The sequence below is a fragment of the Acanthopagrus latus genome, chromosome 9 (assembly GCF_904848185.1).
Source record: "Acanthopagrus latus isolate v.2019 chromosome 9, fAcaLat1.1, whole genome shotgun sequence".
NCBI classification, from domain to species: domain Eukaryota; kingdom Metazoa; phylum Chordata; class Actinopteri; order Spariformes; family Sparidae; genus Acanthopagrus; species Acanthopagrus latus.
The window spans coordinates 22445456-22472112 of NC_051047.1; the positions used below are offsets into that span (position 1 = coordinate 22445456).

The 26657-nt window shown below is 41.6% G+C and overlaps 1 protein-coding gene and 1 long non-coding RNA gene across 2 annotated transcripts; one reads left to right on the forward strand and one right to left on the reverse strand.

The window, feature by feature from the left end:
- On the reverse strand, positions 1-26107 carry LOC119026510. The gene is made up of 4 exons (XR_005077172.1): positions 25885-26107; positions 21274-21362; positions 539-598; positions 1-415 (listed from the first exon to the last, which is right to left on the reverse strand). It is a non-coding gene; the product is annotated as an uncharacterized LOC119026510 (long non-coding RNA).
- On the forward strand, positions 11539-15368 carry cdk5r2b (cyclin-dependent kinase 5, regulatory subunit 2b (p39)). The gene has a single exon (XM_037110960.1). The coding sequence runs from the start codon at positions 12462-12464 to the stop codon at positions 13353-13355; it is 894 nt and encodes a 297-aa protein (XP_036966855.1). The 5' UTR covers positions 11539-12461; the 3' UTR covers positions 13356-15368.
- Positions 26108-26657: the final 550 nt, after the last annotated feature.

The following is a 26657-nucleotide window of genomic DNA, read 5'->3' on the forward strand; positions in this document are numbered from 1 at the left end:
CACAATCTCAAAACTGATCATTTTAGTTCATTTTTTGTGTGTTTGAAATGAAAAATCTTACATATAGCGTTGAGTAAGCAGGATCTACAGTTTCCGTGTGTTATATTTTAAACATGAATTCAGAGAAACTGGGGCAGATCACGCTGCCTCTGCCCCGTGGCCACGATAAGGCCACAGACAAAAACACAAAACATCTGTTACCCATATTTTGTGAACCTTCCAAGAGGAGCAATCCGAGGTTACTCTAAGAAGGTCATCATCACTTCAATCTCTGTCTCTGTCCAAGCCAGCGCTCTCTTTCTGTCCTCCTCCTGCTCTCGTTCAGTAGCTCCTATTGAGCATCAAAGCCTCGACACTCTGGTCCCATGGAGCAGGAATCTCCCTACTGTGTAAACAGCACTCCGGTCCTCCCCGACTGTGAAACAGATTGGATTTGAACCTGCGTGTGAACCTTAAACATCCATACTGGACCGTTCGACAAAGGGGAAATCAGGGTGTGGGCTGAAAATGGCTGTATCTTATTTTGGATCTAATTTACCTTAAAGCTTGGAAGGTGACTCACGGCCAGCCATCAAGATAGGATGTGCCGTGTCCATCTCTGCAGGAAAAACACATTTATTTAAAGATTTCTGACAACGACTCTGGTTCTCCCTGCCAGAAAAAGAATTCAAAAAAAGAGCTCTGTACGTTCCTGATTATAGATTAATCCCTTTGATTAAGAAAAAAAAAATCTTTATGTGAAGATGATACAAAGATGTCACCACGTGTGTTTGGATGTTGTCATGTAATTCTTGTGTCATGGTCTTCCAGACACAGAGGAGAAGGATGAGAGGGGGCGAGGAGGTTTATTTTGGAAGAACAAAGAGGGGTTGGTAGGACTAAACAGCATGCCATCAAAGGCAGCGGTCGATGACAAGCAGAGACACACACACACACACACACACACACACGCACACACACACACATCAATTCACACACAAGACTGATTTACAGCCAGACAAGGGCGCAGCCTGGTGGGTATGAAGGGTAGTGTCACATCGTCTATATCACAACATCTGAACTTGATGAACTCGAGTGCACAGTGGTTATTTTTTCAAATCAAATCTCACCTTTTATTTAAGCAGCTGCAGACTACAGTGTGTTCAATTAATTTCCCAACAATTCAACTTGAGAGTTTCGCGTTTTCAGGAGAGTAAGAATCGTGCCTGAAGTTTTGTGGGTTTGCACAATGCTTGGCCGCAATATTGGTTTGTCAAGATGGATCCATCAGAGTTCGATATGTTGGAACATGACCCTCATGATGCAGTTCTCACAGGTGCATCTTGTTAAAAGGAGTCAGGACACGACATTGTTTGTTGGATCACAAAACACTGACCATAACTGACCATACTGTACAGTGATGAGAAGGTAATGTCTAGATCTTAAAGGTGCAGTGTCTACAATAAAATCTAATACTGCACTTTATCAACAAAACGTGAAGGAATGACAGTTTTGATGCCTGCAGAGCATGTTTCAGCGTGCCAACCAGCAGGCCCTAGTTCAAATCTCCTGCACTGTTCATTTTTTAAGTTGACTTTTATTTAAAAGTCCCCAAACTTCAGAACAACTAAGTAGATGGACTGAGTTTTGATTGAAATTAAGGTTCTTTTCATAAAAAAAATATTAATCAGACGCACTGAAATCCAATGAAAAGAGTTGCATCTCATTCAACCTGGAAGCTATTGACCGAATATCAATTAAATAATGACGTCATGGAACTGCTTTGTACCTTTAAGTTATTGCAAACAAACATTGTGATTCAGTCTTCAGTTTCATTAGCTGGACACTTCACAGTAAATGTTGTTTTCCAGATGAGCAATTTTGTTTAATTTCATGTGTGAATGTGTTCCTTCTTCATGGTTACGTAATGATGAAACAAATTAAAGACAAGTTTTCTTTCATACCCCAGGAGTGTGTGTGTGTGTATGTGTGTGTGTGTGTGTGTGTGTACGAGTGAGAGATGAAGCCCGTGTGTGTCCCCATCCGCCTCTTGGCTGCTCCAGATAAGAGCATCAAAGCATTTGAATGCTTATCGCCCCTTGTTCTAATTATAGCAGTGAGCCACAACAGCACAGGACGGAGCTGCAGGCTGGTTTTAAGTGAGAGGAAGGACCAACATCCACCCGTAACTCTGTGTGTGTGTGTGTGTGTGTGTGTGTGTGTGTGTGTGAGAGAGAGAGAGAGGGAGTGAGTGAGTGAAAGCGAGATCATAGCCTTTGATCACCTGGCTGTGTGTGATTGAATTGGTTCAGTCCTGTTTTGATATGGCTGTTTTTTTGTCTTTTGTTGCATAATTCAATAGGAAGCAGCAGGTGGGGTTGTTCAGCGCCAGATGCCGCTTTTGTGTCGTTACATGTTACATGTGTCTGAACAGGGTGGCTGCGTTAGCTTTGTTAGCTCCCCGCTTCAAAGCCGGTCTCCATAATTGTTTATAATTGACAAATTATTAATAAATCCAGCTGTGTGATAATGTTAAAAAGCACACGAGCCTGAACATCCGGTGTGGTCGGACCTGCTCGACAATGCTTCTGTCTCGTCTCTCATCAGCCTGTCAGGGTGTTCTGGGCTGCATTCGTCCTCGTTGACACAGACAATGAAAGTGTTTTCAAAGTAGAGCGTCTTCACATCATGCTTTCATTCTCTCACAGCGACATCAACCACTCGCTGCTGCAGAATATGACAACCACCTCCTGACAGAAGGAGGGTTTAGGTCTTACTTAAAGGGGCTTTGTTAAAAATTCTGTGTCGTTGCTGAAAGCCTGTCGTCAAAAAGGAGTAATAACACAGAAACAACGACAAACCAATGGCAATAAGAGAAATTAGACATAAACGTAGACATGATGTGCGAAAATATGGACAACAAACACTTATAATAATATTTACTGTGATCAGTGATGATATTTGATGATCTGATGAGAGTCCAGGAGTTAAGATTATGTAGAATGGGTACATTATGTGTGATTAGAGTGTGTGTGAGTATGTTTGTATGAGAGGCAGTGACATCATCCATGTTCAGTGATCTCCAGGTCAGTGTGTGTGTGTGTGTGTGTGTGTGTGTGTAAGTATCATGTTACTCCCAAAATTATAGAAATAATAGATTATTTTGACAGCATGGAGATGATTTGAGGTATCTGGAACATAAAACTCAGCATCACAGGAGGTAAACAACTGTAGCCTCTTGATTATAAGAGTGTGTTCGTGTACACAGCTGTGCAGACGACTTGAACTGCCCCCATTCAGTGGTGTTAACAATCCTGCTTTGTCATGGATGGGAAAATATGTGAATATCTGCAAAAAGTGTGCGTGTGCACCATTATCAGCAGCTCCATGGCCATGCAGCTGCAGACGAAAGGAGGAGAGGCAGCCCTGTGACATTCACAGTGACCCAACTGTTTGCTTGTACGAGCGTGTGTGTGTGTGTGTGTGTGTGTGTTTGTATGATCCCACCTGCCTCTCTCGCTAGATTGTATTTTGTCTCCACCTGCCTATGTCGGCTGTGCTAATCCCTCCCACCAGCTTTGACAGACACGTCTGCGATAAGACAAGACACCCAATCCCTCTACTACCGTTTGATCCGCGCACACACACACACACACACACACACACACACACACACACACACACACACAGGCAGATTTTTCTCTGAATGCTTTCAAATAGTCAATAAAAGGTAGCAGTCAGAAGAATGGGTAATAGGCATCATTAATAAATGGTAAATATAAAGCTAGTTATACATTTAGTTAATATTCATTTGACTGTTAACAAACAATAAAATGCTTCACAACCATTTTAATTGCAGGTTTATAACAGCCTTATGCAGCCTTAATAACTAGTTGTTTAATAAATAGTTTATAAAGCATGTAATTGTTTGTTAATGGTGAAATTACTATTAATTAAGGTCTAATCAACTATAACTGTACTATTCATTTTACATCTCAGTTCAGTTTCTTTATCCCGGTTTGATTTGCTGAACTCCAAGATTGTCAATTGTGACTTAAAGACTCTCAGAACTAACATATTGATTTCAGCCATGTTTCAGGGGATAATGCATGTATAGATCATGAATAAAAAACATTAGGTGTATCTAGATGACTGGTATCTCTGAGTGAGTACAACTGGATGAAGGGGACTGTTGGAGGTATGTGCTCTACAAACTGCAATTCTAGTTTGTCATGTAGTTGCATTGCTTATATGTATTTGCATTTAGGGCAGTTGGCAGATGCTTTTGTCCAAAGTGACTTACAGTAATTCATACATACATACACTGATGTTGGTGGCTGCCATGCAAGTAATCTTAATCTTATTTTTTCTTAGTACTAATGCTGCACTTTTGCTTCTTATGTAACTGGAACAGACTTTTATCTTTGCCACGTCGTTTAATGAAGGTAGACAAAGTAACAGTATGTTAAACCAAATCTCTTCGCGAGCTTTACCTCCTTATCAGTGAACTTTATCTTGGTTATATTGACATTAACATGACAATTTTTCATTAGTTTTTCTCTTAAAACACTGATAACGTCTTTGTCATCCTCAATATGTTAATCAGCAAATAGTGAATAATTTTGTCTTGATTTTTGTCTTTCTACCTTCTAGATGTTTCCCACGTGTCTGCTCTTGTTGTATATCACAAACACAGTGAAACACAGAGGGTTTAAAGCATCTTTTCCTGTCAGTGTAGTGAGTTGTTTCCTCCCTCCTCACTCCCTGTGTCCTGCTTGGCAGACGGCGAGTTAGCTGACGGGAGCATTCTGTCACTAAAGCTAATATTAGGGAGAAGGTCTCAGGAGCCGTCACTCCTCCTCTCTATCAGTCATTCAGCCTGATATGTCATCCCACCGTTTCAGTAGAACTAATTAAATGTTAGGATGAGGTGGCGAAGACGCGCGCTGACAGCAGGCGTCACCAGCGGGCCATTCATGACAGATACTTCCACTCACAGTCCAGGCTGATCTGCAGTCAGCTGGATGTGGCTGCCCTCCAGTGGACAACCTGTTACTTGACCACCATAACAAGAAAAAAACAGATTGGGTTGTGTTTGTTCTGGATCAGTTGTCTGTTGGAGAAGATTAACAGTGCTGCTCTGCTTAAACCAAACGCAAAACCAATTCTGAAACTGTCTAATTTACTGGATCTATCTGACTGCAAGTAGTCAGCGCGTTTGAAATGAAACGTTTGAAATCACGCTTTCAAAAAGCCGCCCCTGAAAACTTCAAAGGACCATCCAAATTGTGTCATCCTGGTTACGGATGTGGCGTTTATTTTGTTCTGGGATTTCTGCATTGTTCCGACTCTGCTTGGGGAGCTTTAAATAACTGAATACAAATGTCACCACCTGTCAAACTGTCAATGTTAATGTAAGAACCCGAAACAAACTGCGTCTAATTACATATTCTGAACCAATAATCACAAGGTTTCAACAACCTGACAACATGACAGACGATGTGAATGAAAACATACGTTTATGAAGATGGTTTTAGAAAGTATTTAAGCCTTTCACACATGAATTACGAAATCACAAAGTATTTTTTGATGTTAGGTATTAATTTAATTCTAATTTTGAAATATATATATAGCATAAATTCATGTCAATAACTTTTTATTACCAATGTTTGTTATTTTGAAGGAGTTACATAGATGTCCAAGGAAGTAGTCTGGAAGTAGTCCTTTAATTGTCAGCCAAGTAGAAACAATATTTTTCAGCTCAAAATGATATAAGGGATACTTTTATTGATATTCTAAAAAAAGGTCTCTCTTTTTTTATCCACGACTTAAAATACATCTGTCCCGAGGGGATATTGCGCCATTTGATTAAAATCAGTCGACATTATTATGTTAGGGTTAAAAGTCAAATGGGAGCCACAGCGTGTTTTAACTTGCTGCGTTTAACTGCTGTGTTGAAGCCCCGATTAAAAATCCCTCTGGACAGTTTGCAGTTCATTCAGATCACCTGTGGGCAGGCTGTGGGGTGTGGCTCCTAATTAATGAATGAAAGCAGCTCGGGGCATTCCTCTCCCAACCAATCAGGCTGTGACAACGCCCCCTTATGTGAAGGGATAGGAGAGCTGGGGAACGGAGTCCAGGGCAGACTCCTTCCCTCTCTGAATCTCTCCTTGACACAAATTTAGGCCCCATTCTTAGCTGAGGGAAACTGTGTGTGTGTGTGTGTGTGTGTGTGTGTGTGTGTGTGTGTGTGTGTGTACTTTCAATAACCCAGTTGAGACACCCTTCAACAGAGCTACCTGCATCAGCACCAGGCTTATTTGTGCACGTAGGTTGCTTAAAATAGCCTTTACACCCACAGGTTTCCTGTTGTTTGTTTAGCTTTTGATTACCTTAACTGAACGTCTTGAAACCCAGACCTCTATATATATATATATAGCCTTTAGTTTATTTCCACTTTATTTCGTTGGGGACTTGAGAGGTTGCAGAAGCATATTTCAGTTTCATTACTTCAGGTAGAGGCAATTTGTTGATAGTTATCCAAGTAGCTGGCATTCCCTGGAATATATTTATAGTTTTTGTGTATACTTTTACTGCCAGTGCCGTCATACAATAACACAATGTTGTATCACTATGTTTTAGTTTGCTGAGGTTTCATGTTTCTTTAAAAAAAACTAAGCTGAGATGTGTTCACGTATATTGAAACTGAGAGAAGAGATCCACTGTGTTAATATCAGACCTGGTTAACATACTTAAAATGGAATAAGGACAATGCAGCAGACAGTTGGAATGACTTAATGTGCTGCAGGTGCACTATAAAACCACCAGGAGGCAAACTTACCACAGGAGAAGGAGCGAGAGGGAACTTCTGAATGGTCTCCCTCCTAAGTACCTTACAGATGATACAGAATATGCAAACATCAGCGGAAATTTTTCATGACGTCTCGCTCTTTTCCCCTCACAGCTCAGTCAGCAGTAGACTTTGATAACCGAGGCAAGAGATGCTGAGCTTGATACAAACGTCATGCAATATGCATAAATCATTTCAGCTATAGACCTATTAGATATACATAATGTGGGTTGGATGTAAGTATGCATAGGGTGTAGCATGTCATGGACGATGAGGGAGGGAGGCGTTGATTTGATGAATTGCACATTTAAAAATAAGCAGCTTATTTAGTTTCAAGCACTGAGTGATCAAATGCGAAGCACGGTTATGACTAAATTCCTAGTTTTCAGCTGTGTTGACAGCACTGGAGGTTCTGGATGTTCTGTCTGGTTAATTTACACATCAGATGTGCCCTTCATCCTGAAACGAATAATCAGAGCGAACGTCCGGAGCAGAAAACAGCTCCTCCTCGGCGTGTGTTTGAATTTTTGCTGCATCTATCTTTTGTCTCCAGTACTATTATAGACAGTGTTTATACAGACAAACTTATTTACCTATCTTGCATTTATATGTAGTATTTTTTTTTTGAGACACGGCTGCCAGAACATCACCGGTGCTCGCTGTGGGTAAATAAAGTGATATCGATCAATCGGTATTTGTGTCTTTGATTCCACCTTGGCCTCCATCCTTCTCGTTGTGTCCTTCCCTGCACATGTTAAGCACAAATGTTTCTGTCCTCCTCCTTCATCCTCTTGAAGTTCCTATATAATAACCTCACTGATGTGGATGTCTGGCACAATTTGATTTATATCACTTTTGAAGTTCTCTTCTGAGCTGTGCCGTGCTGATTTTGAACAACATTGAGCTGCGAGGGATATTCAGGGATTTTGTGTCGCTCGTGTTAAAATTTAGTTTAGCTTTGTTAAATTTTAATTTTAAAATTCTAGTTATTTTGCCTCACACATGCTATGCATGTTATATCTTTATCAACCAGCTACTGATCATGGGTCTTCACTTAGCTTAATTTATCTTTTTGTCCCAACAAGATTCTAACAACGAAGACAGCAACTAGGAAGATAGTAACACATTTAGCAGCTATACTTTCAAATACTTTCTTTAAAAATTGTGTCTCGGTGAACGATTGCCTATTTACAAATCTAGCAGAGAGTGAATCAACAGAATATTCCAACCTCAATAGTTGTTGTTCTTTTAGCTCTGTCTTTGGTCTCCACCAGCTTCACCTTCTCCATACATGAACCACATTAATTTTATACTCTAATGCAGGTTTATTTAATACATTCAGAGGCATAAAGTTATTTAGCACTTGATAACTAAATTTCCACTTTGTTATATTATATGACATATAATGAAATAAATAAACAAACAAATAAATCAAACAAACAAACAAACAACCCCCCCTCCCCCCCGTCACAGGAAGCAACATATTTGTGTCTTTGATTTCTAAATACTGTTTAACAGAGCTAGAAAAGCCTGATGCCCGTCTAATACATTGCGATTATTCCTCCACCCCACATCCTGTTTTGCATTTTGTTTGGTTTGTGATGAAAGAGTTTCTTTTGATCAGCGTCTGATTTATGATGTGCCGGATCAAAAGGTTGCCGTGATCAAAAGAGTTTGAGTGAGATGGGAAGCACTTTGCAGTTTTTGGGGGACGTTATTGTCTTTCATCTTGATTTTGCAAAGTTTGGTTGAAATTACCTTTCTGCTTTGTCAGAGCTGCAATCCCTCAGGTTGAGTTTTAAAAGGTGAGAGAGGCGGCTCGTGATGATCTGTCAGGCCTGTGTTGAGTTTGATCATCGTTGAGGTGGTGCTGATGATAATTAGATCATGCTGAGGGCGTCTGTTGTGATAACGACGATGATCATGAGATGATGACGACAGTGGACGAGGAAAAGTGAAGGAATATGCAAATTGTTTGACTTGATAAATCGGGAAAAAGTTTTCGAGAGTTCACCGGATGATTCAAGACTGTGTCGATTAGCTGCTGGATAATTCAATTCCACATGTTCAGGTATCGTTCCAAACTCGGCACATTTACTCTGTGATTAACTGCGCTGAATCCCTCTGGCATCACAGCGCCTCACGATCCACGATCCAAACTGACAAGAGATCAAGAACAAAACGGGAAGATGCCAGGAAATTCCCTCACAGTCCATAAATACTCCTGGGACTGGCAAAAAATTGAGAGACGCCGTTAAAAAAGAAGATGAAGAAGAAGAAGAAGAAGATGAAAGCTACATATCTATCTTATGTAATGACAGCGTATCCCGTACAATCGACCGTTAAGAATATTGCAATATGGGAAAATTAAGAAGAACGACATAAAGAACAGGTTCAATACAACTTCCTGCATCATCTTATGCAATTCAGCTGATTGACGAAACCTTTTTCCAAAGACTCCATAGACTTTTAATGCTATTTGTATCTGTTTCCATTCCAGACAGGCGTCATCATGTAAGTTAGTGGTTATAGTTGCCAGTTCCACTCTGGGTAATTGGATCACTCAGGGAGGTTCGTGAGAATTGCATGCACCGTTACAGAAGAGGTAGGATTAGAGCTGTGACCTACTCACACCCAGTCACCAGAATAAGTTGTCTGCGTACCTTTCTGTATACCACAGTACCATGCTGATACGTCACGCGTCTTTAGTTTCAGTTTACAACGATGCTGTGCGTACTGCTTGTTAGGTTTAGGCAGCAAAATCCACTTGGATGTTTTGGCTTATTTGGTTCGGGAATACAGGAAGTGTCTCGACATGTCCCTCAGATGATATTATAGAAATATCCAGTGGTTTCACGCTTGCAGATGTTGAAACACGGTCTGGAACTTCAGTCGTTGGCCTTTAAAATTAATTAAGATATCATGTGAATATGACGCAACCTGCACTGCAGAAATGTCAATACAGTATGAATGACATATACAAATTTAAACATCTTTGGTTTTCAGAACATAAACTGTTGTTTTTTTTATTCTTGCAAATGGGCTGAAAACTGATCAAACTGACTTGACAGGCCTGATTTTGAAGCTATTTTAAGCTATGTCATTTCCATTCATCATAAATTATAAAGGTCCAGAGAAGTCAGATATTACAGCGTGAGGAATCGACCACACGTGAACACGTTTCCAGCGAAAACAAATGCAGGTGATGTTTCTTCTTTTGGAAATGAAAGCGCGTACAATGCATAGTTCAGATTTTTTAAACGCTGGGTTCACTCTACGCTGGCAGAAACACGTGCAGATTTCTGCCCAACATTTCTTTCAGGGAACATAGTTGGACAGACTTCTTGAGACGAAGGTATTATGTAATATCAAACACGTTAAAATACATTTTTTTTTAACCACACCATTTTTCAATTTTTTTCACAGAAACACATGTTATATACACTAAATAAACTGTATAGTTTATGTAACATATTACATAAACTATACAGTTTATTGCATTGCATTGTTTACTGCATTATATGTCTTGACTACACTAAATGCTATTGTCTTGTCAGTCACATGTAAGTTGATTGTAGCTGTATGAAGCACTGACACCCAAGCAATTTCACCTTTGGGACAGTGAAGTCTTGTCTTGTCTTGTCTTATCTTGTCTTGTCTTGTCTCGTGCTGTCTCAACTTGCCCTGTCTCGTCATGTCTTGTCTTGCCTTGACTTACAGGGTGATTTTATGGTTTGGTTGAGGATGTTTTTCACTTTAAAACTAGTTTATTTTGTGCAACAAAACCAGTGGTGTACCTCGTAACTGGATCATGAGCTGCTTTGTTTGTCAGGTAAACTTGAACACTCTAAAGAAACCTGAATATTAAATGAAATTGGAAACAGTGTATTACATAAACTATGGATTACATAAAAAGTTAACTGTATTCCAGTTAAAATAAAGAAAAAAAATGTGTAATTATATTACAGATACATTCAGTAAAAAAAGGAATTATTAACTGGATTACAGTTTTAAAATATAAGTAAACAAGTAAGAGATAAACAAAACAAACAAAATTGAGTTACATTACTCAAATATTGTGATACTGTGTATTGGATTACTTTTCTGACTACTTTTTCTCAACAGGTTCATTAATACATTTAAAAGACACATTTGGGATACTAACATGAAGATAATGACGGTGTTAATATCAGTTAAGATCCAGTGATGGAAAGTAACTATGTACATTTACTCAGGTACTTTTCCACCAAAGAGACATTCCCACTCTAAAATTCTTATATGGTTTCATTTAAACAACTGTGAGAGTAACATTCAATTACAGAACGTAATTAATTATATTAACTCAAGTAGACAAAACTGCAGACCATTTTGAGGTACTTGTACTTTCCTTGAGTATTTCCATTTAATGCTACTTTATACCTCAACTTCACCTTAATTCAGGTTGAAAATATTGTACTTTTATTAATCCACTCCATTTATTTTACTACTTTAATTATTTAGACGATTGAGTTCAATAATACAAAACAATCAAGAAAGAAAATCTGATGTTAGATGAAAATAAAACTTTATTGATCCCCGAGGGAAAATCAATAGCTGCCCAGCAGATGATCGATACAAATCAGTTAAACCACCAAGAGCGACACCTTAATGCATCTATAATTAGATATCTGAAATATGATATTTATTCATCTTAAATATGCCCTTCTGTAGAATGTTAAACGAACAACTTCTACTTGTTGATTATTTCTACTTAAAGGGGCATCATGTAGTTTTGGAGAAGAAATTCCAACTCAGACTTTCAATATTCACAACTTTAGGAGGCAATGTTCTATCACTGAATAAACCAGCTGTCCACAGAGGAAAATAAGGTCCACAGAACACTGTTTGAAGCTAGAAAGGTGGCAGGGTCCGCCACACATAAACAAGTGTGTTGTCCTTTAAGTTCGGTGTCAGGTCGTGTAAACAAAGACAGTTTGTTTATTCAGGCACAAAAAAAAATCTGATTAAAAGTTATTCACCAAAACCAGATAGACACTGGTAAACAAAGATACACCACATTATTCACGACTCCAGGTCAGTGAATGCACCTTTTTATTTCTGAATCCTGGCAGGGATTGTGGTCTGCTTTATATATATACACACAGCACTAATCCTCCAAACTGGACTAAGAGTGGTTAAGAGGGACAGGGGCCAGAATAGCGCGTCTTACCTGTAAATAGGTTATCAATGACAACCCGCGAGTGAAAACAACACTCCTATTGACTGGGGGAATCAGCGATCGGCTCTCTGATTGGCCGGCTCGCCTGTCACTCAGAGGGGGGTTGGCTGCGCTCGCTGGTTCGCTTGCGACGATACGCAGGGCGACTAATCTTCGTCTCTGTCTGCAGCCGCAGCATCGTGTCGCAGCGAGGAGCCGACGGGAGCATCTGTTGGAATACAAGTTCGGTCCTGAGAAGAAACAAAGAAAGAAAGAAAAAAAAAAACCCGAGCCTTCGTCCTGTATCCCGGCCGCAGATGGAGTTCCAATCGCTGTCGTGACTGTTCCCCCGCCGCCTCTCACCCCGCAGGAGACTGCGTTGAAGTTGCAGCAGCAGCAGCATCCAGCAGCACCGCGGCTCTCTCCTCCGCAGCCATGGGAACCGTCCTGTCCATATCACCGGCCACCAAGAAGGCGTCGATCATGGACGCCGAGCTGGCGGGGGACGCCGCGAAGAACGACAAGAGCCTGAAGCGCCACTCGATGTTCGTGTCCCTCTCCTGGAAGAAGCTGGTGGCCAGCTCGGCCAAGAAGAGCGCCAAGAAAGTCACCCCGAACCTGCTGGCGCCTCCGTCCACCAACCAGGTGGCCCAGCTCAACAGCGAGAACACCCGGAAAACGCACCAGACCGAGGAGAAGAAGCCCAAAGTGCCGATCCCGGTCCCGGTGCCCACGGTGCCCACGCAGAACAACGAGGCCGCGGTCCAGAACGGGAACGGAAACGGGAGGCTCTCCGCCGTCAAGAAGCAGCCCAGCAGCCTGTCTCTGGTGTCGCCACGGCGGATCGTCATCCAGGCTTCCACCGGGGAGCTGCTGCGCTGCCTGGGGGACTTCATGTGCCGCAGGTGCTTCAAGCTGAAGGAGCTGAACAGCGGGGATGTGATCCTCTGGTTCCGCAACATCGACCGGACTCTGTTGCTCCAGGGCTGGCAGGACCAGGGCTTCATCACGCCGGCGAACGTGGTGTTCGTGTACCTGCTGTGCGAGGACACGGTGGCGGACAGCATCGACAGCCCGGCCGAGCTGCAGGGCACCTTTCAGACTTGCCTCTACCTCGCCTACTCCTACATGGGCAACGAGATCTCCTACCCGCTCAAGCCCTTCATGATCGACGCCAACAAGGACGTGTTCTGGGAGACGTCGCTCCGGATCATCGACCGGCTGAGCGCCAAAATGCTGCAGCTGAACGCGGACCCGCACTTTTTCACGCAGGTCTTCCAGGACCTGAAAAACCAGCGAGACAGCAGCGAGTCCAACCTGGACCGCTGAGAGACAGGACGGGGATGGGAAAGGGAAAGAAGGAGGGAGTGACGCTGGTGTGTTTTTTCCTCCTTTTTTTAAAAAAAATTTTAAAAAGACGAATGTGTTTTTTGGGGCAAAATCACATTAAAGAAAGATGAGAGAAAAAAGGTGGTTTTGAATGTAAAGAGCGGGGCGAGTGAAGGCATCACACGCCCCCCCACATCTGGCTCCTAATGATGTTACACAACCAGGTGTTTAGGCTACAGTGTAGGAGAGCTCGTAAAATGCATGCCAATGGTATATTGTCCTCTTTTGTCTCGTCCCTTGAGTGAAGCAGGGATTGACTACATGGTCCACATCAGCTCCTGAGTGACACTATTAGCCTACAAACTACAGAGTGTCAGTAATCCTCCTTGAATCTATTTATTTTTAGCTTTGTGTTTTTCTTTTGGGAAGGACTGCCAAAAAACACTAAACAAAAAAACAAAAAAAAAACAATCTTCCTCTTGTGGACATTTCCCTGAACATCTTTTAGTGCTACCATCCATGATCATGCCGCTCGGCTCTGGGTGTAGGTGAGAGGATGTCGCAGTGAGGACCAGAAATAGATTTCTGTGTGAAAAGGAGTTGGAGAGAGGAGGAGCTGTCCGAGGTGCTGACCTGTGCGGCCATTTCTTCCCACACCACCGCTCCCCCTTGCTACTATTTTTTTTTTTTTTGAGCCACCTCCTCCCCACAACTAAGAGCCCCCCAGCCCTCAAGCAGTGGCATCAAGAAGGGAGAAACCAGGAGTCAGCCCAGGGGGACGTAAAAAGCCTCGTCAGAGCAAGAAGGTGCACAAGCGTATTCTGTTGTGTTTTTGATCCTCTGCCGGCTTGTGGGCGCTGTAAGCTGCGAGACATGCAACAGATACCAGAGGCGTGTTGGGCAGCAGAAAGCTGTATTTTCATCCCCCCCCTCCCATCAAACGTGTAAAAGCTGTGTGTGACTGTCTCCTCTGTGTTTTTTTTTTAAATCTGTTATTGCCTGCCAACTGTACGTGTGAAGATGGTTCATGCCGACAATGAGGATAAAGCGCAGAAATGTAGAAATGTAAAGAAAAGGGAGGGTCTCTGTCCTTCCTTTTTTTTTGTTTTTGAATGTATAAGATAAACTGCACTAAATGGGCCCTTCAGGCGGCCACACGGCGGGATGTACCGGGGCCCCTCTGCTGTGTACTGATGCCCGGTACACCGCAGAGGCCGACGCCAGTAAGAGAACTGAACGGAATGTATAAAAGTTTTAAAAAGAGATTTTCTTTTTTAATGTAAAATCTCGTACGTGCCAACTATGTATTGCTATACTGGCCTGAATCTATATGGTTTACATGTACATATCCCACATTTTGAACCCGCTCTTTGTGTTATTTGCCTGTTTTTTGTTTCTTTTTTTGAAGGCGTTTTGCTTGCGTGTGGTGTAGTTCAAGCACAACAACAAACAAACAAACAAACAAACAACAAATAAGAGCCTAACTGGTCCAATGCTTTTGTAAATGTTGCCAGGTTCACAAAAAAAGGATTGTAAATACCGGTGGATGTGAAGATCTCATAAAAAAAAATTTAAAAAAAAAAAAACGTCATTGCAGTTTCTATAAGCTACAAGAAGTGATTTGGGCATACGGTGTTCAGTATTATGCTCAGTGATCATCGTGGTGTTTGTGTTGTGAGTCCATCGCTTGGAGAAGTTGAATTTTAATGCTGCTATTTTTTTTTTTGCACAGCCGAGAACAAACCCTTGATGTTTTTTTTGCACAGTGGCAAAACATTAACGGTCGTGTACCAGTGTTTCCTTTTCGGTCGAGTCTAGGATGATCACCCGTGAATTATTTTTTTTGTACAGTCCATTTTATTTTCCTATATGTCCGCTGTTGATATTTAGATGTGTGTGCGTGCCGTCTGTGGCGTGGCGCCGCAGTTGCATCCACTCTACATGTTAATGAAAGGTCAGTGCAGTAAATTGTTTATGATGACCATGATGAAATAAATCCAAACTTGTGTAGGATCTCTCATCTCTCTCTCGCATTGTTTTGTTCGGGTAGCTCTTGTCTTGAAGGATATGTCCGACCCAGGAATGAGAATGTAGATATTATCTGCTCACTCCATGCTGATGGAAAGTTCAGTGACGTTTCGTGGTCCACAAATCATTTCTGGAGCTCTTGAACAACTACAGTGGATTGGGACTTGTTTCAAAACATAGAAAACAGCCGGGAAATTACATAAAATGGCTCAGTGTGACTTGTTGGGCGTAATCCAAGTGTCTGGAAATGCCAAAGAGCCAATACTGATTTAGTAAAAAGTTATTTACATCTTTTTAATATGCAGTCCAGCAGTCAGACGCTAACACTGTTAGCTCAGCAGCTACCGTGAAGATTTCTGCTTTAAAAAAAAGAGTGTAAATATCATGTTTTCAAATCAACTAATGATCACATGGCTGCTGGAGACCTGGATTGTGCTCTACAAGCTGTATGAAGCCATTTTATATTCTTTTATCCGTTGTTTTTTCCCAGTTTGAAACAAGCCCCAAGCCGCTTTAGTCGTCTAGGATAATGATGCCGCACAGATTTGCTGTGAAGCTACAGAAATGTTTCATGGAATACAAAACTTCACCTGCAGCTCCATCGACACGGGGGCGAGCAGATAATGACTGGATGAACTTACCCTTTACTGGTTGTGTGTGCGTTATAACTGCAACTGATCAAGAGTTTTATGATCAAATCGTCCTCTGATTATTTACACGATTAATCGATTGACTGTATGAATCTATAAAATCATAATTTCTCAAAGAAAATTGCTTCTTTTGTCCAACTAACAGTCCAAACCACAAAGACTTCAAAAATATGTTGGTGTAGACGTTCAGTCATCCAGGTCGTGGGATATCCAAGAGGTATACAAAGGCAACCTTGAGTTTCTTGAAGCAGTTCTGAGATCTGAACGTCCTCAAGAAACTCAAACAGTCCAGTTGCCGTCATGTAGCACTTCAATAGTCTCGATGGTCCTATTTACAACATTAATGAGGTAATATTTTGTTTTTTCCATAACTGAATAAACAAGCTGTTCCGAGAAGAACATAAAGGTCCCCTGAACACTGTTTGAAGCTAGAAAGGTGGCAGGGTCCGCCACAAGTAAACAAAGTATAACAGTATGAAACTGTGTCGTCCTCTGAGGTCAGTTTGTTTACTCAGTTTATTGAGTCGTGAAAACAAAGAGTTTTTTTATGCATTAAAAATCAGACAACGGAGATCTTTGTCTTCTGACTGCAATTTCTTCCCCCAAAACTACATCGTGCACCCAGCAAACGTTTGAAAAACAGAAAAACAACATAATAATCAAATGGCAAACTAGATGACAGTCGTCTTCGATCATCCCATCGGTCGGCGCTCACTTCCGTACGCACTGCACCTTTAATGTTTGAGAGCACACGTTTGTACAAACCTCGCCGTTTGCCCAAGAAGTAATTACCTCGGACAGCCTCTTATCTGCTCACACACCGCTCGCTAATCCGTTGATTTGCAGCAGGGAACCCTTTGGGACACGGTTATGCAATGCAAAATAAGTCCATGACGAATATGCTTACAGGCATGATGGCATATACTGTAGGTTGCCATGAGACAGAAACTCAGGAGATTTCACTGGTTGCCATGAAACAAAAAAATATATATATTCATGCACAGGGGAAAGTTTACAGACAGAAAGATTCCCCCTAAATTTGGATTTATACTGTTGTGGGTGTGAGAAAAAACTGAATTACATCCTACAGTGTGTTGCAGCAGATCTACCTGTGCTGTGCAAGTGAGAACAGAGGAGCAATCTGACACATATAGAGGATATTTTTGGTGTCCTGTCTGTGTGTCCTGGTTACTCTAATCGGGGCCAAGGACTGAAATGGGAGCACGGAAACTAAACAGTGACAAAGTAAACTGCCAAAAAAAGAAGAAGAAGAAAAAGTAGAAGAAGAAGAAGAAAACGTGAGAAGGAATCCACATTAATCAGCCCACTGACCTGATCTCACCCTCTACATTATCAACAATGTGCTGAAAGGATGAAGGTTTTTTTAAAATATGCCTCCATAGATGATTTCAGAAGCCTCCCGTAGCTCACATTATGGATACGTTGCTCATATGCTGTACGAGAGAATGGAGCCGAATTGATCAGGGTTCTCCTGCTGTTTTTTTTTTTCTTTTCTTTTTTTTTTTTTATGAATAAGCCACGTGGGCCGGAGGGTTGCTTCATGTGATTGGTTAGAATCTGCTGCAGTCTCAGAACTGTCTGTGACTCTCTCTCTCTCCCTCCCTCCCTCTGTGTGTTTGTCTTATAGGGACATACAGTATCTATTTACAGAGCTCCAAAAAAAAGAAGAAGAAGAAGAAGGAAATAAAAAAGAAGGCAGACAGAAAATGACAAAAACAACTTGACAGAAAGGGAACGTGGGGTGTGAAGTAGTTTTGAGACATGGGTAGAGGCGGGGAGGGTGGAAGGAAAGACAGAAAGTGGGACAGGGAAACAGAGAATTTAAGAAAAAAAAACATAAAGGGGAGTGAATGAGAGCAGGGAGAGGAGCGGGTCTCATTCATTTACTGCAGTCTGGTGATAGTAACCAGTAGGAACAAAACCTAATGTCCTTCATCAGACAGGAGAAACTCAATCGCAGATCTAATTCTGACTACAAACTGTCAAATGTTAATGAATAAGGGAACTGTTTGTTTTTTGATAATCCCATCTTACATACCATTACATCTTCAAAACATGACACTAATCATCACTGATATTGATCAATTTTTGAGTCGAATATTGATGTGGAATCCAGCTTTAATCACTGCTGCTTGTTTTTTAATCACACATCTCGCGTCAGTTTCAACTTTCAGAGACGTGTCACGTGATCTGAGAGGTCAAACCGTTAAAGGAATCGGTGGGAAACAACACATCATGAAGGTCAGAATAGCTTTCTAATTATAGTTCAGTTTTCTTCTTTTTTTTCTCAAGTCTCTACAGGTTGACTTCATGACACAATCCTGCAGCAGCAGCAGCAGCAGCAGCAGTTATGTAACGGCCTCCCAGTGCAGCGTTTTTTGAGCCTTCCCTTTATTATTAAGATTCAGCCAGGGTCTCCTGCATATCTGTCTCCCCAGCCGGCTTTCAGCATTCTTCTTCTCTGCTGTGTCTCTATAGTAACGGGTAGGTAAGTGAATGAGAGCAGGACAAAGTGAGAGCTGTGTGGGGCTGAGCGTGGGCTGAAACCACTGCACAACACGAGCGCGCATACACAACCATGCTGCTGTGAGCCAGACGAAGAAGAAGAAGACGCTCAAACAAGTGTCTTCGTGAGCATGTGTCGGTGCAGGCACGTCTCCTGACTCCTCTGAGGCACATCTTGCCTTTCTGTGCTGCTGGATTTGTCTCATCAGCAACAGTGCGGTTCATTCTCTGCATGATCAACATCATCATCACATTGTTTGCCATCGTATTTATTTGTCCGACAGCGTCAGCGCTTCGAAAGGAATATTCCATCATGTTAAGGTTTTCTTAAATCTCTGAACACGAAATCAAAACAACACCAAATACCTGTCAATCACCAGCAGTGCATGTAAACACACTCAAGGTGTGTGGGCAGCACCTGAAATTGCATTCTCTATTTTATTTTCCATTACGTAACACAGTACAGTCATTCACTTAAATGGATTTCATGTGTTTGAGGACACAGGTTGTCAGTACTGGGAGGAGGGCCTCCTCAGGGGAGGTGGGTGGGGGAGCTCCTGACAGCTTCCAGGGAGGCTCAGCGAATAGAAGTGAGATTAAATTAGTTATTACATTACTTCATCACAAGCAGATCAAGTGGAATAGTCTAAATGTGTGTGATTTTGGGATCTTTTTAGGACAGAGCTTTGACTGTAGTGTGAAGTTGTGTCAAACTGTTTTAGTCTAACTGGATCACGTAACTCAATCATGGTCTCGAGGCATCCAAGCACAATTAAGCAAGTAAACTGAGGAGCTGCCTCGTTCCAAGCTTTGTCTCAGCTCCGTTAGGAGGCTAATTAGCCCATTCCTCAGTTTTGTCTGTTGCTAAGCGCAAACATACTCTTACTTCATTAAAAAAGTTTGAACCCAGGATGTTTAAGATGTTTAGAGAGAAAATATATGATGATCTGTTCCCCACAGAAACACTTCTCAGGTGGTTTCTTTCAAGCAACTGTTAGACAGCCCAAAGAGGTGAAATAAGTACTCAGTGATGGAATGTAACTTAGTGCATTTACTCTAATACTTAAGTGCAACTTTGAGGTACTTTGCTTGAGTATCGTTGATTTACTGCTACTTGATATTTCCAGACAATTGGAAGTTGTGCATTCGTGCATTGTGGGTAATGTAGTACACTGTGTTCTGAAAAGCACTCCCACTGCCGCTGGAGTCATTATGGAGCATTTACAAATGATGAACAAATGATCCAAATTGATACAGCAGAACCAGAAAAACACTTGTTTTTAAATTCCATACTTTCTTCTTCCTTTTCAACCTTGGCGCCTACATTACCCACAATGCAGCTTAGCCACTGAATGATATTCCTGTTAGTTACCATCTAACAACTTGTCAGCATCACATATCTCAGTCAGCTACAGGGGAACTTTTACTGCAGATCCAGTACTTGTTACTCTGAATTATATTTTGCTGATTACTTTTTTTTGTACTTTTACTTAGAATTCTTATTCATATCTCATGAGTATTTTGACCTTAATGTATTGATGTCCATACTCTAGAAAAGGATCTTCTTCTCATACCTCCTCCCTCACATGGTTATTGGCCTGAGCAATGGAAAACTGTTTGTAACTTAAATGAGATAAAATCTTTACACACTCAGAGTTTATTTTCCTGTCTCTTGGAAAATGATTCTCTCCGACCCTGCGTTCACCTGCTTCACCTGAATAGAGGAGGTCAAATCTAGACCACCTTAGGAAAGGGGATTATGTCTATTTTGCTGTCCTCTTGCTACATAACCACCCCGCTAATCTCTTTAACTAGATTACTCCAGTGTGGAGTTGCAGTAACCAGCTGGTTGGTCACCACTTGTACATAGGAGGTTGAAGCCAGTCACAGTACAGGGGGAAAAAAAATCTTGACTCACTTCACAGTTAAGTTCACAGAAGGTGAGTCATCTACCGTCACTGTATATGTTACATAATGTTGTTAGAATGTTTTATATTCGGGTGGTTATACAATACGTAACAAACCCAGAACTTGCAATAATGCCTTCATTCATCACACACCTCCTCAGTGTTCATTGTTGTTTTCTCCTCTAATTTTACCGGTGAATCACTTCACACCGCATGTATCTGCATGATTATTCATCCATTTAGTCTTACGTAACAGACAAAATCCGACCCCGGCTCTTGAGGTATAGAGGTGCTCCAATCCCCAGACCATTATCTCAATTGACAAATTAACATGTCAGACGCAAACCGGCACCTGTTGCCTGTCTTCCCTGCTTTTATTATTTGAGACACTTAAAACTCAAATCGCAACAAGCGATTGCTCTCATAGAATGTAGTCTGATGGATTTTTAATAACGGTGAGGCCTATTAGTGAAAAAACAGATATAAAAAGGGTCTTGTGACACCGAACAGCTCCTGAAAAGCTTGTGTTGTTTCAGTGCAGTCGCCAGGATACAGTCCTGGAACTTAAAGCTTCCGAAAACCACCGATACATTCACATTTGTATGTGTCATATGTTACGTAACGTATTGACATTTCAACAAAATGTCAATACCAAAACTTTGTCACCAAACTTTCACGACAGGTCAACAAGGTTTGTAACAGGATGACCCAGATGAAGGACACAACCCAAAACGCTTCGGTCTCATGAAATTGTTCTATATACTACAAGTGTTTGACCTCCGTAGACTCTTTCCCTTCTCCACTCACCTTGGAAGCAGGCGAAGATTTGCCAGAAACCCTTCCTCTGAACGTCACGTCTGCAGGTGGAGGGGATTGTGGTGGAGTTACATGCAACACTGTGGAGAAAAAAAAAGGTCTTTTTTTTAATGGAAGTCGGGATATTTCTCGCAGTGTTGCTGGCAACAACAAAACAAGGTGTTTGTAACAAGGCCTCAGGCCGTTTTACACGTTTGTTTCTGGCAACAAAACAGGGTGTTTGTAACAAGACCTCGGGGCGATTTCCATGCCTGTTAGTGGCAACAAGGAACTGACATTTTTGATGGCAAGTCAGGACATCTCAAGCCATGTTTGTAGCAATAAATCAGATATTTTAAGCCAAAATATGATGTTTTCCTAACCAAGTGGTTGGTTGTGCCCAAACCTAACCTAACCCAACCACAAGCACAGTGTTGTTGAAAGAAGAAGAAGAAAGATACATTTAAAATTAAACATAAAGACATGTTAAGGTAAACATTTCTGTGGTTTGCATAAACATCCCTTGCCAACATTTATTCTGTTATTATGGTAGGGAAGCTGAGTGATTCTTGCCTTTCACTTTGTTTTCTCAAGGATTAAAGACACTGTGAATTTGAATGTCTTAGATGATTAAGTCTGTGCTGAACAATGACAAAAGCTACGCAAAATAACACATCTCTTTGCCAGGAACGGTGTAGTCTCAATGTCTTCACAGGGAAACTATGTCTCTGCCACATTTTGCCTTGACATTAACAGTTATTTGAACTTTTTTTTAATATATCATGATCATGGAGACTGATTTTAACATGTTTTTCGTGTTTTTAGCTCACAGTATCTGCTTCTTGTCTACAGACAAGTGGGTGTCTCCATAGTTCTTGACTTTTCCCTACATCTCTCTCTCTCTCTTTTGAGTCTCTCACCTTTCCCCACGCCTCCCTCTCCCTCCCTCTCATTCTCGAGTATATTTTAGCACCACGTAGGTGTGCTGTTCTAATTTAGTGGAGCCTTCATTACCACTCTCTCCAGCTGGAAGAATGACTCACTGGCTGCAACACTTTCTCAAAGCCCCACAGAGCATCGCTGACTGCCTTCACCCCGTGTGCCGATAATGTGGGACAGACAGCGCGGATTCTTCTCCCTGAACTCATGACTCATGTTTGTCAGGATATAATGACATTTCCAGCAAATGTAATAAAACAAAAGTGATTTTTTTTTAGAAGAGTTGTTTGCAGTAAATGTAACCCTTTGAAAACCCATTTATTTTCCGGAGATTCCACGCGGCACGACAGAATCATATTTTGTCTCGGCACGTAATTGAATTTCAGCAGAGTCAAATGAAGTTCCTGCCTCCTGCTCATCCTCAAATGCTCTGAGGCTCGAGGACCATCCGCAGAACAGCAAACACTGTGTTGTTGAAAAATGACAAAATTTCACATTTACGTTTCAAGGTTTGATTTTCTTGCACTGTGCAGTAGCTTGCTGTCAGTCCGGATCTTACCACCATCACAGCTCACGTTTTTGAAAGTGCATGACCACGCAACAATTTAATGTAATGTAAGATTGACATCAAAAAGTAAGGACCTTTAAAAGTTCCCTGTGATGGATGTCTGGAAACATACCAGTGCCAAGAAAATACAAAAATACACCCACAAATTATCTGAATTTATGACTTGCTTAGGAAAATAACAAGTGTGCAAAGCAAAGGCTATGTGTAGTGTAAAAAAAAAAATACTGGATCACCAGCAAACAGAAATCTGTGACGCACTTAAAGGGTAACTCCACTAATTTTACACATTAATGTGTGTTTAAAGGTCTTGGGGAGTATCACTACATATGTGAATGGAAAAAAAAGTAGTATGAAGCCTTTGTGGCTCCAGAGGAAGCTGCATGTAATCTCCAGTGATGTCTCTAAGTTGTTAAGTGGCATCTTAGGAAATGTAGGCGCCAAGGTGATATCTCTAAAAGGAGTTCAATGTTAGACCTGTAGACTTGCTTTTACAACCTGGTGCCCACATTACCCACAATGCAGCTTTGCCACTGAGTGACATCACTGGAGGCACCTGATCAGCTTCTTCTGGAGGCTTTATACTACGTCCTTTTCTCCCTGAGACCTGTAGACATACATTAAAGTGCCAAATTGGTGAAGTTGCCATTTAAGGTGAAAGAGTTCCAAACCCTGCTTAAAATTAATATCATTTTATTGAGAAACTCAACAGAGTTAGAGGCCATCTAATTATCTAGCAGGGTCATATAGGTGACAGTATAGGCTTTGCATCTGCATTGGAAAAATACTCAAGATGACAGTTTATCACTTGATCCTTCACAGGAAGGTGGATTTGTTTTGTAGAAGATGGGTTACAGCATGCAAAGCGCCCAGTGTGGTCCTTAAAGTGGTTTCATTGAGTCAGTGACCGGCCTAAGTCCGACAGACAGGTTTGAGGTTGTTTAAGGTTGAGCGTCTGCCCACAGACAGACTGCGTAATGTCGTAAATCCCAATAAGGGACGTGTCCACAGGGCTGAGATCAGATCTGGACTCAGTGAAAAGTCGAAGTTGTGGATTTGAGCCACAAACACCATTTATTTTTCTACTTGTTTAATGTCTAAGTGCTCCTAAATAACACAAGCGCTGATATATGTTCCTCTTTTTTCCCCTCCCTCCTCTTCGTGCCATGTCCTCGCTCCTCAGTCTTCTACATTAACACTGATAATCCTGTGGCTTGCAAGGAAAACACCCACCTAGTCTGTTATGCAATAAGGAGAGAGAGGATGAGCACTGCTCAGCAGCAACAATAAGTGCCGCAGATTAGTAGCATAGCAGTTGGCAGTGAAGACGGGTGACTATTACAGTGATGTGGAAGTGACTCAGTCCCTGTGGAGTCCAGCATGTTATAATGAGAGGCACAATGGAAGAAGTCTGCAGGGGGTGAACAACATATTAGGGATGCACACTCTCGTTCTCTCTGGAGCCTAAATCCTTACGGACGATAGCAGCCTCACACACACACACACACACACACACACACACAGGAAGAGACAGGGAGAGAGAGATTCAGTTGTCAATAGAGACCCAAAGTCTTTCCTATTGATATGCAAGGCACACACACAAACACTGTTGTGTGAATCAGTGACCTACTCTCTCTGTCTTTCACACTCTCTCTCTCTCGCTCTCTCTCTCTCTCACACACACACATTGTTCCTGTTTCTGAATTTAGGCTCTGTCCACCCAAAAACTATTTTTATCTTTTTACATAACGAACATAAAACTCTCCTGTCCATTCATCGTCCCATAATTCTCCCCTCAGACGTACTTAAATCTCCGTCGACTCATAAAATGAGATTTGGGGTTAATCTGCTATTTGCAGATGCTTCTGTGTTCTATATAAGATCAACTCTGTTATCACCTGGTTATGTAAACGCCGCTCTGGAGGTTGGAAGAGCTATGGCGCCCCCACGTGGCCGAGGAGAGACTGTCACAGTGTGCCACCGCGTCATGCTACAGTTTGTCAGCAGCAGCAAACCGGATCATGAAACTGGACCGTGAACGTGACGACTACTGATGACATTCACACCAAACAAAGCAAATGAATAGCTTGAACTTGTACTTTGCACTGGACGCTTGTCATCTGATGAGTCAGTCTCAGAGTCAGAATCAAAGAATTATTATTTAATAGATTATTAAGGCTGTTGAAATGCCATTAAAGGGCCAATACAACTCATAAAAGGCTGTAAGCTCCTTCCTTCCCCTCTGAAAGGTTGTTTCTGCATCAAAATGACTCGATTTCACTCTTGGTGCTTATATTTGACAGATTATAGCTCACTCGCTCCCTTTTACCTGTTGAAATACCTTTAAACCTGATTTACAGCTGACCTTAAAAGACAATAACAGCTATCAGAAATGGGGTACAGTAGGAGTCCATTTCTGACCCCTGAGGTACAATCTACACCTTTGTACACACACTTATAGGGTTAAATGTACCTTTTATGGCCCCAAGAGGTACATATATTCAATGATTTTACTTATAGCTGCAGTCTAGAGTTTTGAGAAGAAGACAGAATATTTCAGTGGCACAGCTCCCAGGTCCCTCCCTCGTCCTCTCTCACCAGGTAACAGAGGACGCCAGATGTCACATTCAAAATACTAACAACAACATAAGCCCTGATTGTTCTCTTTCTGACCCATACAACTAAATTACAATGACGAGTGCCTCATGCCGATCACTGTAGACATCCCGAGTAACAAACAGTATTCCTCACATCGCTGTCGTCAGAGTTACCTGGTAATCATTCAGGTAATCATCGTCACCGTGCTGCCGTTCTGCAGCATGAGTAACATTATTTCTCTAAAACAATTCAACCACTTCAGAGCATCCTGAACACAAACTAGTGTTATTATAACTGCCCGGTCACTTGAAAGACACTTTTGCTAACCAGTAGCCATAAACACAAAGCTAAACACCGGAGTTAGCTTACAAGCTAACAAGCTAGATTTAGCAGCAAGCTACGTAGCTCGACTGCAACATCGTACAGCGCTACACTCTATTGTGAGTATTACTGTAACTGCCACCACCTTAGTCTTGTGATTAAATGGTAGAATTAAAAATATATCAAGCAGGGGTCCTTACCTGTCCAGCAGAAAAGTCCATACAAATCCAGCAGCTCCGTCCACCGTTGAAATGATGTTTTCTCTCTAGCTCGGTCCAATTCTTTGTTCTTACACTGCTTTTCCTCGTCAGTCCTCTTACTTCTTCTCTTTGGCGTGGTTACTAGTCGGGCATTTTTCGGCTCTGCCGTTTGTAGTCTCCTTCATTGTTTACAGTTTGGGCCTGGAGGTATCTGACCAGGTAAGAGCAGGAACTGCGCCTGCGTGGGGAGCAGCATATGCAGGAGAGTGATTGACACTTCTCAGACACGCCCCTCGACTCTGATTGGTTGTGTTGATCTGGAGCGGGTTATTCTTGCAAATCAAATTACTGCCACTGGGTGGAACCACAGACAGCTGACCTGTGTCTTGTTCTACTGTCAGATCATAATGACAAGATAATACAGCAAATATTTAGCAATGTAACGAAAAAATAGTTACAGACTACAGCTTTAATGTACTCTTTTGAAAAGGTCAACTGTTATCCCCTTAAATTAAGGGTGCAATCTAAGGTACAAACCATAAGAGTACAATTAGACACCCACTGTCAAAGGTACACCAGCTGAACCAAAGAGGGCCCGGCCCTTAGTGACAAGCTGATGCACTCCTGAAGGTACAAATATGAACTTTTTTAAAAATATGCATTTCGTGAAATAGTGTGAGTATGAGCAGTAATGCAGCAGGTTAAATGTGACCTGTTGTTTTTTTTTTTGTTTGTTTGTTTGTTTTTTTGTTTTTACTAAAGCAATAACAAAG